This window comes from Petaurus breviceps, unplaced genomic scaffold, assembly GCF_028583685.1.
Source record: "Petaurus breviceps papuanus isolate PSGF00001 unplaced genomic scaffold, PetGlider_PUasm1.0 90775, whole genome shotgun sequence".
Taxonomy (NCBI): domain Eukaryota; kingdom Metazoa; phylum Chordata; class Mammalia; order Diprotodontia; family Petauridae; genus Petaurus; species Petaurus breviceps.
In genome coordinates, this window is record NW_027187342.1 from 3,018,816 (window position 1) to 3,033,162 (window position 14,347).

General features: G+C 40.7%; 1 protein-coding gene across 5 annotated transcripts in view; it reads right to left on the bottom strand.

The window, feature by feature from the left end:
- Positions 1-1,479: 1,479 nt before the first annotated feature.
- The window catches only part of AAK1 (AP2 associated kinase 1), a 271,657-nt gene continuing 258,789 nt past the window's right edge, over positions 1,480-14,347 (bottom strand). For all 5 annotated transcript variants that reach the window (XM_069068900.1, XM_069068899.1, XM_069068898.1 and 2 more), the window contains one exon: positions 1,480-10,251. In XM_069068900.1, coding sequence (XP_068925001.1) covers positions 9,101-10,251 — 1,151 coding nt within the window. In that variant the 3' untranslated portion in view covers positions 1,480-9,100. The remainder of the gene's footprint in view (positions 10,252-14,347) is intronic.

The window sequence follows — 14,347 nt, forward strand, 5'->3', positions numbered from 1 at the left end:
CCTACCCCCATGAAATAAAACATGGTTGATGTAAACTCTGGGCCATTCCTTTCTTTCTACCTGTTTTTAAACTTTTCCACCTTTAAAATCCTCAGTCCTATCTTGGGCTAGGCATGAGGTGGTTTACTGAAAGTGGCATTGGATTGGGAAGCAGATGGCCCAGATCCAGTCTTAGGCCTGACACTTAACTTTTTGAACTTTGGAGAAATCACTTAATCTCTTTAGTTTTTACTTCTTCATCCATGGAACAAATATTTGTAGTTATACATAGTACTATATATACTATATTATTACATGTATTATAGATATACACCACATATTATATATACTATATATATATAATTTATAGTTATCTGTTTACAATTCTCTTCCTTAGATGGTAAGCTTGCAAGAATGGGGATTATATCTTCCTTTAAATTTGATATCTCTCCCAGCATCTAGCCAATAAAAAGTCCTTAATGCTTGCTGAATTAGAAAGGTTGAATGAGACCTCTATAGTTTAACATAAATAATGATGGTGTCATGTAATGATGCTGTAAGTTTGCCAACAGTTTCAATCTTATTTTCCACATTTCAGATGACTACAATGCTCATTTTTTATTCCCCATGGCCTAGCACATAGTAAGTGCTTAATATTTGTTTTGTGAGTTAACCTTATCTTTGAGTAGCTCTCTTTCAAGCCTCACTTCTGACATATTGGCTATGACCCTGGTCAGACACAACCATTCAGAGCCCCAGAAAATTCCCTAAGTTGCAGAATAATTGCTGATTTGCATTGGTAGAGGGAATTATTTCATTGGGAACTCATTCCTTACACCATTGTGGTCATGGGTTAAGACCAAAATATTTGGAACTTTCCTCGTGTGGTTGTGATGAGGGTTAGATGAGGTGTGTGTAAGGCCCTTGGGAAACTTGAAGGTTTTATGTAGATGTTAATTAAATAGCCACAACCAGATATATTTGCTGGTCAGCAGCACCAAATATGTGGTGACACAGAAGGAACACTGGACTAAGTGTCCAGAGATGAAGATTTCACTCCCATCTTTGTCACTAAGTAGCTGTATAACACAACCGCTGGGCCTCGGCCCCTCATTTGTAAAATGATAGCTTAAGACTGTATGATCACACTAAGAAATATGGTGGTGACAGAGATGATTCACATGTGAGAAACATTTCCAAATTTTCCCTCCATAGGTTGGTAGATGAAGGTAGGGTGTAGCAGAAAGGTCCAGCATCCCCACTTATGTCTAAATGTGACCCTTCTGTGCCTTTTGGGTTACATACCCCCTGTCATGTCTCTATATAACATCAGAAAGGAAAACACAGGACTTGTAAGAGTCTGTCCCTCACATTGAGCCTGAGAATGCAAGCAATGGCTAAAAAGTGTTGGATGCTTTGAAAGTAATGAACCAAGTATGGTTTATGGCTTCTTCCAATCCCAGGAAGAAGCTTGATTTCAAAAATGACTCAAGCAAGGCATAAAGTATTTATTTTAATCAAGTCCATTTTCAAGAGTTTCTCACTCTTAACAATTCTTCATAAAAACTATCAGATACATAGATAGGTCACACAAAGAGTGCAAAGGCATAATGCCAATAAGCCCGCAAATGAGAATTATTGCCCAAACCACTGAGAATGGAAAAGTGGCTTTTCCACCTGCCATCTTCTGGGCTACTCATTCACAGCCCTTGAGATTGTTTTCTGAGGCTTAAGGACCTCAGTACTTCTTATATCCAGGTCTGGCTCCTCATTCAGTTTACTCAAGACAAAAAAAAAGATGGAGAAACTGAAAACTCAGTCAGCAGAGGGAGCCAGCCCACCCCTTCATCTTCACCAATGATCCCTAAGGTCTGTCACCTGGTTTTCACCTCCAGAGTGAATAAATGGCCTGAACCTTTCCCTCCTTTGCAACAACTTTCTGCAGTCCTCATGGCTGACTCTTCTGGAGGGCTATCATGCCACCCCTCTAGACCACAGAGCTAGGGCCCAGTCTGAGCTTGACTCTCACCTGCACAGCAGAATATTGCCAATCAACTGGACCAAGACTGGCCAATGTCATCTTTATCCAGGCCTTTAATTAACCAGAGGGATGTCTACCACTTTCATTTCTAATCCAGAAAAGTGGTGAGAAGCATGAACTGAATTTTCTCACATCAAAAACCTACAGTCAACTTTTGGGTTTCTTTGGGAGCATATGGAAGTAGGCCATGAGTTAATACCGCGGAGAAACAAACATCGGTATGCTCCCATTCATGTTCCTCAAGCAGGAGTCTTTGGTGGTTGCTCAGATAATATAACTGGCTGGAGTGATTGAAAAAGCTGCATTTCCAAAACGCCCTTTTCTCCCATGTCCAGCTTAACCACTATAAATCAAAACCATGTTTCTGCAGTTCATTTTCAAAAGGAATTAAAAAATAACCCTTGCTACCTAAAGAACGGACACTGTTCTCTGTACATAGGGTTCCTTTGTAACAGGGCACCGTAGCAGCAGAGACTGGCTGAACTTCAAGAACAAAAGAATGCATGACTGTAAACTCAAACCGGCATCATGCATTCATGAACAGGGAGGTGGGATGAACTCTGGCCAAAGTTCAAGTAGCACTGAATGGTGAGGGAGTGCCAGATCAAGCTACCTCAGCGAGCTCAACCTAGTGTCACAAAGAGCATTCACACAGACTTATCACTGAAAACAAGAGTATGGATGGGGTGTGGTAGTGGGGGAGGGATGGGGAGAGAGATGATGGGGGAACAGCATCAAAATGAAGTGGACAGCTTCACCTGTATTGTAAGCAAGGCAGGGGTTGGGGTGTGTGTACATGTATGTATGTGTGTGTGTGTGTGTGTGTGTGTGTATCTTCTTTAGCATTTTCATGCTTGGGAAGATTCTAGTATGGTAAGACTGTCATAGGAGGTAAGGAAGAAGCCGGATGGCAAAACCATTTGGAGATATGTGCTTGGCAAGAAAGACCAACAGGGGAAGCTAGGTGGTGCAGTGAATAGAGCACTGCCCCTGGAGTCAGGAGGACCTGAGTTCAAATCTGTTAAGAAACTTAACACTTACTAGATGTGTGACCTTGGGCAAGTCACTTAACCTCAATTGCCCTGTCTTCCCCCCTCCAAAAAGCAAAAAAAAAAAAAGACCAACAGAACAATCCAGCCACTTTCCCTGGACAGGTGTGTGGAGGAGCATGAGACTAGCAAAAAAAGAGCACTGCATTCTGGGAGCTAAGCAAATTACTGTTCTGCACTCCCAAGTGTAGGGACAAATAAGTGGAAGAACAGTGTGATTTAATTAGGTAGATCCTGGAGTGGCAGGATTTAAAGGAGGAGGAGAGAGGTGGGGCACATGGAGGAGATGGGGAAATGCCTTGTTGTTCTCCATGCTGAGCAAATTTATTTTTAACCGGAAAAATAATGTGCTGAGACCATTTTGTATTTCCCCAAATTTATATATATATTATATAAATTTATAACTTATAATTTATAAATTATAAGTTATAACCCCAAATTCCTGAATGTATGCCTAAGACAAAATGAAACAAACTTATCATCTGAGTCAACAGCTACAAGCTAGATCCTATTTCATGTTTTTTTTTTTTTTTAACACATTTGCTTCTATATGATAAAAGATTTAATCAAATAAGATGCTTTCAATCATGAGCCTCCTGGCACTATGTGCAGATTAAAAAAAAAACTCTAGAAAGTAAATGATTAATAAGTAGAGTAACAATTAAAAACTTAAAATGTAGTTAATAGACTTTAAGATAAATAATTTTCACCTTGCTAGACATGGCAGCACAGTGAAATCTTGACTTTTGCTGGTGCAAATTTGGACACTATTGGTATACCATGCTATAGTGAGATTGGCTGATCAATTGGCTGCTTTTTGCAAAAATTCAATGACAATTCATAATTTTCCATATTATGCCACCATTTAGATCTAAAATTCATTGCACATATTTCACATGTTTTACCTGGACCCCCACTAAGTCAGTAAAAGGAAAATGTAGCATCAATTTTTAAAAGTTATTCCAAGTAATTAAGTAGCCTTAACATCAGATTAAAGGGTTCTGGATTTCAGCTTTCTTTAGTTTCCTATAATCAGACTTCCTATTTGATATTTATTCATATACATGGGCATACCCATTTTACTGGGCTTTCCACATTACTCTTCCTCCTCCCATTTTTGGAAACAAATATCTTTTTTAATATCTATTCTCACATGACTCGGGGGAAATATTTTTAAAAGCAGAAATCTGTTACAATGCTTATATTTTCCATGCAGATGTGAGTGTCTAACCATCAAAGTGGTGTTAGGATGAGTGTTAAATACAACCTGACATGAATCAGCTAGTAAAAAACCATAATACACCTTCCTAAAGATTTAGTTTAGTAAAGTCTCCACTGCCAGCTTCTAAACTTAGGTTCTACACACGAGTGCCAGGATGCATGAACATGAATATTTAACCTCACCCTAAGAACTTGACTGAGCCAACACATGGGAAATTTTCAAAATCAGTTAATAACAGGAACCTAAAAATAATGGGACAGTCTAAGGGACATTGTTAAATTGCTTCCTTCTAATTTAGCATAAAATATTCAGCTTATACTCCCATCTAATCAGTTTTCCTGAGGATTTTGCATAAGATTCACAGCCAGAAGGAATTCTAGAGACCATCTACTACAAAATTCTCATTTTGGGGTGGCCAGGTAGCACAGCGAGTAAGAGCACTGGCTCCAGTGTCAAGATGACCTGGGGATCGAATCCGGGCTCAGACACTTATCACCCACCCAGAAACACCTGGCCATGTAACCTTGAGCAAGTTACTTAAACCCAATTGCTTAGGGACAGCCAGGTGGCTTAGCAAGTAAGAGCACCAGCCCCAGTGTCGAGATGACCTGGGGATCAAATCCGGGCTCAGATACTTAGCACCACACCCAGAAATAACTGACCATGTAACCTTGAGCAAGTTACTTAACCCTGACTGCTTTAAAAAAAAATTTTTTTTAATTCTCATTTTACTGTTACAGACATAGGTCTAGACAGGGCAAATGATTTTACCCAAGGTCATACATTTAAGTAGCAGAACTGGGCCCTGAACCTGGGTCCTTGGGCTTCATATCCAGGATCCCTTCCACTATACCATGCCTGGATTTGTGAGTATAAAGGAGGTTACTTTTCTAAAAAAAAAAAAAAAAATGGAAGAAATTAGCTCATTAATTAACAATCCTTGGTGATGGTAACTGAACATGGTTCTTTTAAGAGTTAATCAGCATAGGGGGCAGCTAGGTGGTGCAATGAATAGAGCACAGGCCCTGGAGTCAGGAGGACTTGAGTTCAAATATGACCTCAGACACTTAACACTTACTAGCTGTGTAACCTTGGGCAAGTCACTTAACCCCAATTGCCCTACCTTCCCCACTCCAAACAAAAGCAAAAAAAAAAGGGTGGGAGAGAGTTAATCAGTATAGGCTGTGGGCTCAATGCTTCACAAAGAGGTATAAATATATTCTGGCTCACTGCATGGAAAAAATATACTCTTTCATTAAAAATCATCACTTAAACTGCGTGTTCTTTGCCATGTATCAAGAACTCCGCCCCCCTAAAAACCCAAAACAAAACAAAAAAAGCATTTCTTGTTGAACTAAATTTGGTCTCCTTCATTCTTCACTATGGAAGTGGAAGTCTGTTTTACATTATTTACTTGATACCAATTTGGAGTGTTCTAAGGATAACCCCTGCTTATTCATAAACTCAACTCACTGATTTAACTGATTCCAGAAGGCCTTGGGGGGGGATTATTTTCAAGTGACATAACCTTGCCAACTTCATGCAGCCCCGTAGAAAAATATAGCATTTAGAGCTGAAAGGGACTTGTCTAATACAGTCTCCTCATTTTATGGGTGAAAAACAGGCCCAGAGAAGGAATGAATTGGCCAAGGTGAAACGAGAAGCAAAACCCACCAATTTCACACAGTACTTCTTTCCAGATATTCTTTCATTTTAGCTGGGAACTGTGGTCTGCTATGCTTAGAAATTTTATGGTTCTGACTTTAATTTTTAATTCATTTGTCTTAAATAATGAAATTCACAAAAGGGAATGGATTCAAAGAGGAAGGGAATGAGCATTTATTAAGCACCACCTATATACCAGGTACTGTCCTAACTGCTTCTCAGATTATCTCATTTGATTACCACAACAACCCTGGGAGGTTGTTTTCCCCATTTTACAGCTGAGTAAAGAGGTTAAGTGACTTGCCCAGGATCATAAAGCTAGTAAGTATCTGAGGCTGAATTTAAACTTAGGTATACCTGAATCCAGGCCCAGTGCTCCATCACTGCCCCACCTGCTGCCTCTAAATTAAGTAGAGCCAATTTTATGAAAAATACAACTAGGCAGAAAACTGGCAGTAAATGAAACAGAAATCTCAGGAAATTGTGGCTTTAAATTTAAATTGGCATGTTACTTGTAATGATCACTGTGCCTTCTGCTAAGGATTGAATAAGAGAAAATGATAAGGTCAATTTGCATGCATTTAAGTTCTTTTCTATATTAAACAAAAACATATGATCATTGGATCCACACAGTGATTTATAGGCATTCAGGCCTGTCATGTTAGAATGAGGTATGTTTATAATAGATGACCAGCCCAGCTGCACCTCTAGTGAGTTTTATACCTATGTAATCTAGCTTTCATGATTTTCTCCTGTGTTTAAGCCATAGTCTACTCACATATTTTATTTAAAATAATTAAGTAAATCATTAATTTATCTTTTTAAAAGTCAAGTGCTTTCCAGCGATACTGCTTGGCAGTAACTGGTACCACAGACATTAAGATGTATTGCCATGCTCTTTTAAAAATAAAAAAGTTGGGCAGATGACCATTTGGCAGTGGGGCCTTCCATTTTGTGGGAGGTTGGACCCATAGGTCGACTTTGAAGATTCTTGTCAATTTAAAGATTACATTATTCTTTTTGTGTTTGTGTGTATATGTGTGTGTTCATGTGGTCCACTGAGGGCAGGGAATATCACTAGATATTTGATCTCTCTTCTCATGCCTTTGGGGGCTATCTAACAGCAACCATGGGGAAAAGGGCTCCATGTGCAAAGGTTTAGTATACCTGGATTATTCAACAGTTGAACAGGGTGACCTTGTGCCATAAACTGCTTCATAATCAGAGAAGTGCCTGGTTATCACAACTTTTAGCTGGGGGAGGCATCTATCTATCTATCTATCTATCTATCTATCTATCTATCTATCTCTATCTATATTCACAGCAACTCCAATTTCTAGGACAGTTGTTACATCCATTTGAAAGCTGTTGCTAGTAGCTCTAAATAAGCACAGAACATGATTCAATTTACCACTGAACTAGACAAGATACAGGTAAAGTCCCAACTAGAAACAGCTTTGAAAGACAGGTATTGCTTCCATAAAACTGACAACTTTGATACTATACATGCTTAACACTGAGGAGAGCAGCCTAAACCTAAAGGCTTGGATTAATTTCCAAGAATGTTCAAAGCAAGAACCTGAAGTTTTCTGTCCAATGGAGAATTTTCCAAATCTCACTAGGTATCAAGAGTTCACATTAAAGCCTGTTCATGAAGTGTGCTTTTACATGTAGCTGAACTTACCAGCTGAGATCTTCTTCCAGAGACCTAAGTTATTCTTTTAAGGCACTAATAATGAGGGGTCCAAGACAGAGTAGGGATTCAAAAGACAGCCATTTACTGGCTTCTTTCTCTAACCAATGCATCACAAAAAGAGAGAAAAGAATTGGAAGATTTCTGGGTCCGTTCTTTGCCCTGACAAATGTATTTGTTGGTTCTGATCCATCCTTCCTTTAACCAGACAGCACAGAAACTGGGCCAGGATCCTGAAGCTAAACTCTTTCTCAGCTCAGTAATATGGTTGCCTTATTGATCCTATATTGTATTCAAACCTAATTCTTTTGATCTTTCCACTTTTAAGATTTCATACTCTGACCAGGACCCTAATAAAATGTCCATTCCTACAGTGCCATGGTGGAAAGTGCATATATAAACTGAATGTTGCATGACCAGATGGATGGTTTTTATCAGTGGAAAATAATACGTAAAGAAATTTATGCGTTCCACCAAGGTAAACATCTCTCCCTTCCCCTCGGGGCAATCCTATTGTCAAAAAAAGGGAGTTATGTGAGAACAGGATCTCAAAATGCAATTAAGTCCACAGGGAAATGCTAATGAAAGGCTATCTGAGGAGTGTGAGGAGAGCATTACCTGATGGAAAATGTTTCCTGTATTGCAAGAAGACTATATGCTTCAAATGCAGTGTTGCCTCAGAAAATACATATCTGAGTATTTAAATCAGTTTGTAAAACAGGATATGGAGACTTCATTGATATTGCTACAAATATGCATAGAGACATCACACAAGCATGCATTGCTGTATCTATATGGATAGGAGGCACATCCCACATCCACACATCCACACTCAGTTACAGTGTGCACACAGCCCAGCATGCACACTGTAACTCATTATTGAGCGTTCCATCTGGAGTTTGCTGGTTTTATGAGAATAATCAGTAGCTGCAAGATGAGATTTCCTCTTGGGAAGAAAGAGCTATCTGGAATTATTTTCCCTCCAGAAATTACCTCTTAAACAAACAAACAAACACACCCTTCTAGAGCATTAAATCAGTCCTGAGGGACTTATTCCAGAATCCTCACTTGACCTGACACTGAACAGGAATTAGGTCTTATATAACCTGGCCTCTTCAAGATTGAGAGTAAGAGGGGTAAAGAAAAAAATTTCTCAGTAATAATGTAGGACCCATGTGGAAAGCCACCATGAAGGTGAACACTTGAAGAGCCCAGCAGGCAATATAAGCAAAAGACAACTTGAGTATAACTTAAAAATATTTGAACTTAATACCCCTCTTCCCTTCCCTCCCACCCAACTCCTACAGTTGGGTTTGGGAACTGAAAGAGAAATACTGCTGTGATAGTGGGAGGTCAGAAAGTCAGTGAAGAGCAGCTGAAAGTAGTGTGAAAGTGGATGGCTAGAGGAGCTTGTGTGTTTGGGTGAAGGGCTTCAGGAATGCAAGATGCTCTTAAGGTTTCTGTTTGCTTGATTTGGAAGGAAAGGGTGCCAAAGCAAAAGGATCAACACTGGGCAATTCTGTAGTCCGGGAGGAAAAAGATGTGATGGAAATGGATCCAGAGATTGACTGCTTGTTGCTTTGGGAAACAACTTTGTAGGCAGCGATGGGCTGGGCTTCCAGGCTTGGCTCATTCTCAGGGCTATAGTGACGGGAATATTTGGACAATGACTGGGGGCGGAATGATTTGCCAGCCACAGAGCTGGAGGCAGCTTCCTTCTGGGATGGGTGACCTTTGTTTCTGTCATTAGGGTGGCCTCCAGTATCCAGAGAGATCCCCTTGGAAGTAATGTTGTCTAGGCTTTCTGCTGACTGGATAGAGTTGGGAGGGAGATTAGATTGGTGGAGAAATCTCACCATGGGATATTGAGCTAGGGGAGAAAGTGCTGCAGGGTGCACACCCCTATCAAGGTTTGAGGGCAGAGGGCTAATAATTGGTGGGGCATCCCCCATCTGACTGTGGATAGTAGCCTGTGTGGGTAAATCCCCAGTGGCACCCTGAGTGACCACAAGCTCCTCCATACTCTTCTTCTTGGTGAAAGGGGCTCTCAGAAATACATCTGCATCCTCAGGCACCTGAGGAACCATGTGGCCCTTGGTGCCAAATGGGGCTTTGGTGAAAATATCCATGCCATCATATTGGGGTCTTGCACTCCTGAAAGGGGCCGTGGCAAAAACATCTGGCTCGCCAGAAACCTCTCCACTCAGTTGTGCAAAGGCTTGGAACTGGTTCTCTTTCCCACCTAGAGCTGTCTTTGCCTCTTCTTTGCAAACTTCTGGTTCAGTGACATTAACTGTTTCTACCGATCCTGCCTGCGGAGCCTTACAGGATTCGTCCTCTTCTTCAGAGTCCATAAGAAGAGGCCGAGAGCCGCTGCAATCCAGCACGTCTCCCTCGAGATCTGTCCCTTCTTCTTCACTGCTATGAAAGGAGCTGTTGCTGGAAGGCCTGCCTCTTGCCACATAGTCAGATTCTAAATTATTCTGAGATTTGGCCCCTGGGCCCCTGGTAGAGTCTGGTTCCAGTGGAAGACCTTGGTGAGGAAGCTCTTCAAAGGGCTCAACGCTTACTGCAGGACACGAGTTTGGCTCTCTCCGGAGACCTACAAAGAGCATCGAACAGAAAGTCACCCAACAGGTCAGTATGGACAGAGCCCCCAGTTCTGAATACTCCACCCCCTGCCCCCATGGCAGAAACATTGTGTAACTCAACAATAAATGTGGTCAATGGGAAGAGGGAGAAAATAAAATGGAAAACAGGGGAAGGAGAGGAAACCATGTCAGGCAGGCAGGGGAACGGCACACAAACTGGAGCCCAACCCGTCACCATCTCACATCTTGGAACACGACAAGTATGAGGCATGGGGAAGGAGATGAAGATGTTAGACACACACACAGACATCCAGAGCTACTCAACATTCCCTTTCATATGGCCAGGCACCAAGACTCTCTCTATCCGCTTCTGGTTCATAAATGAACAAAAACAAAGCCCCGTCAACATACCCAGGCACACCTTCACAGCTTCAGGCTATGCAAAAGCTCAGTCTCTGGCATGTGGCGGGTTCCATGCTGCCTGTTCCATCACCAGGGGAGAAACCTTCGGAGGGGAAGCAGACCCTGGCTTCTGGAGAACTATTTCATTGAGGATGGGAAACAGGTCACAAAATCTGGTTCAATGAGCCAAAAGCTTATGAACCTTCAAAAAAATCTTTATAATAAGGGAACTCTCTTGAGGGATGATATTGAACTATATGTAAAATAACTGCCTTTAATTAGAATTGCCTTTGGAATAAATTTTTTCAGTTTTCTAAACTGGCCAACACTTGGTTTAAAAAACAAATAAATAAAAAAATACTCTGTTTAAAAGCTCTCTCTTTAAAACTGGTAAGAGTGTGTTAAGGACCCAGGCAGTGACCTGGGCATTAGCACACACCATAACACACTAGTCTCTTTTCATCTAGCTCTAGGCATTTGAAAGGTGTTCTGGCTTAAATACAATTTATGATGGTTATCAGAATACAAGAGAGCTTACCTTCAAGGCAATATTAGCAGGTTAGAAGTATGTCATTGGACACATGTTAGCAAGAGGGCAGCAAGAAGGCACAGATAACTAAGTGAGAAGAATCCAGAGGAAGGATATTTGGGGTGCTAAAAAGGTATTTGTTTGTTCAAATGGTCAAAAGAATGCAATCACTAGAACTTCAGAAAAACTAGGGTTGGAAAAGGCCTTTAGAGATCATCTATTCCAACCTCCTCATATTACAGATGAGGAGACTGAGGTCCAGAGAGGTAACCCTGCTGTCCCGATATCACACAAGTAAGTAAGCAATGGAGCTGGGATTTGAACTCTGGTCCTGTAACTTCAAATTCAGTGCTCTTTCTACTATACTGTCCTGCCTCTTCTTAACTCATTGAGATGAGTTGGAATGTTACAACTTCAACCACCATGCAGATGTACCTTGACCCTCCTCCCCTTCTATTCCCAACCACTCTTTTCTCTGCAAGTTGCTAAACAATGATGCAATTTGTGGGCATTCTCCCCCAGTGTTCTACATCTGAATTAAGTACACAGTACGCAGCAGAAGAGGCACCAAAATCAGTTTATTGGGAAACATTCACTTGGATACATTACACTGTAAAGTAAAGACAGTGTAGATATAAGTGAACATTTTATAAGTTGCTGTACAAAAATACTATTTGTTTCTCTGAAGCCTAAAACTTTTTTTTAGCGATGCTTCTTTAAACAGTACTAATCTCAATATTTTGTCTGCAAGTAACAAAATGGTTTGACATTTTTAAAAATTTTCCTTCCTAACAGTTTGACTGCATTGACTATGCTAGTGACATTTTAAAATGAAGGTGGAAAGCCTTAAACTAGTATGTAGAGTTGAACACTTTCCAAAGAGTAGTGAAAGGATATGATGATGATGGGAAGGGGTATTTGATTAACTCACTTTAAAGCTCTAGTTTTGTGCAGGGAGACTGGAGATAGGAGAGCCTTGGTCAGCATGAGGTTGGGCAAGAAAGAGATACCCTTTAAGAGAGCTCGGCTCATTTCACTACTCACACATTTCACCATAGTAGGAGTTTTCAAACTGAAGCTCACTTTCCTATTTAGGAATGACTACTTTAGGTCTATCATGGCTGACTTCAAAATTTCATTTCTATATGGATGTTCAGAGGAAAGGGAGCCAAGAAGCTTTCTGAACAAGCATTTTCATTCCCAGAGATATAAGGAGTTTGGAAGCCCCTCTTGCCTCCCACCTCCAAGCACCCCAATTCTGTCGGCTAACACCAAGGCACTGTTCTCTCATTTCCCCCAAACTTCCTCACAGGCTAATCAAAGAAGATATTTCATTAAGCTGGTTGTATAGCAGACAGCAAGAGCCAGCTGAAGAGTGAAAATCCAGTCATTTGGCATTATGTAGTTGAAAGAAACTAAACAGTAGTTTGAATTCAGGATTAAAAATGAACAAGCAAAACCCCACCAAAATCTCTTGATTTAGTTAAACCAGTGTGTGTGTGTGTGTGTGTGTGTGTTGTGTGTGTGTGTGTATGTGTGTGAACACACAGATAGCATAAACATAGTTGTCCACAGAAGCATTTGTATTTTGGACCCTGGCCATGTTCATTATGTAGATTGATGGGAAACTCCACATAGTGTTCAGATTCAAGCAACTCTCACCTACTTCATATGGTTGCATAGCATAGACCTTGACCATGACTCTAACTCACTGGTCACTGGTGAAACACCAGGCTTTAACCAACCAAGAATCCATTAACATATATTGATGATATAATCAATCAACAACATTCCACGCCAATGATAGTGGAATCCTAAGATGATCCTCATTAGTCAAAAAAGCTAGAGGGACAAAAGGAAGGAATTGAAAAAAAAAAGTCCAACAATATTCATTCTAAGGTTATTCTGGGCAATAGGAAAAATCTTAATTTAAAATTCCCACCATTCCTACAAAAGGGCCCTATAAAATCAAACAGATTAATTGATCCTATCCCTATAAAAGGTGGGCAGTGGACTACGCCCTGCCTCCTAAATGGCATTAGCCTTCCTTTGGATTCTGCGTGGCCAAAAAGATCCACTTTGAAGTGAGTCCACTTCTTTTGGGAGACTCGAATCCCTGCAACTTTACTATCTTTTTCATAAAGTTTATGAATGGGGAGAAAACGAAAGGAACTAGACAAGGATAGAGATCAGTCGACTAAAAACTTCATACCTATAGATTTAGCTAGAGAGTCAGCCTCAAAAGCAGGAAGACCCCGGTCCTACCTTTGACATAAACTGGCTGTGACCCTGGGCAAGTTCCTTGGCAACCTCTCTATGCTCTAGGCTACTCACCAGACTAAGTTGCAAAGAAGGTGTCAATATGCATTGATACAGGGAGTTTCCTTACTTGAGAATTCCCTATCTCAGTCTTTGTCCCTGTTGAAATGCATTGTACATCTACAGAATCACCAACTTCATATTTGGATGGACTGTATGTATAACCACAGTGATAGAAGCCACTAAAATAAGATAGGAAAAGGATTAAGGATTTCTGAATGATAAGCCAAAGATATATACTGAAAGCTGTTATGTGCATTTTTACTGGATACAGACAGGCTACCCTCTAAGAATAACAGCACTGATAGGGACTACAAAAGCCATCTAGGCCAACTCATACCTTAACAGGCATATTCTTGTACCCTAATGTTCTAGCAAGTGATAATGCAGCTTCTATCTGAAGACCTCTCATGAGGATGAGGAAACCCACTACTTCCTAAAATACCCATTCTTTTTTTGCATAGCTCTAATTGTTACCGTGTTTCCCCGATAATAAGACCTATCCCGAAAATAAGCCCTCCCCTTACTGTGTAAGATTCCTCTAAAATAAGCCCTCCCCCGAAAATAAGCCCTATTGAGATTGCTACTGTAGTGAAGGTGATCCCCTGCGCTACACGCTACATTATGGTACCCTCTGTATGCACCGCCCCCCCGCCGTGAAACGCACGCCGCGCTCCAAGCTGCATCCAATCAGAGCTGCAGCAGTGAGCGCGTCATCCTGTTCTTCCCCAGTGATTTGCTTGCTGGTACATTTTTTTGTTCACATTTACCTTTTTATTAAAATTGCTGTCAATGTTCATTAAAATAAGCCCTCCCCTGAAAATAAGCCCTCTGGTGTTTTTCTGTCCAAAAAATTT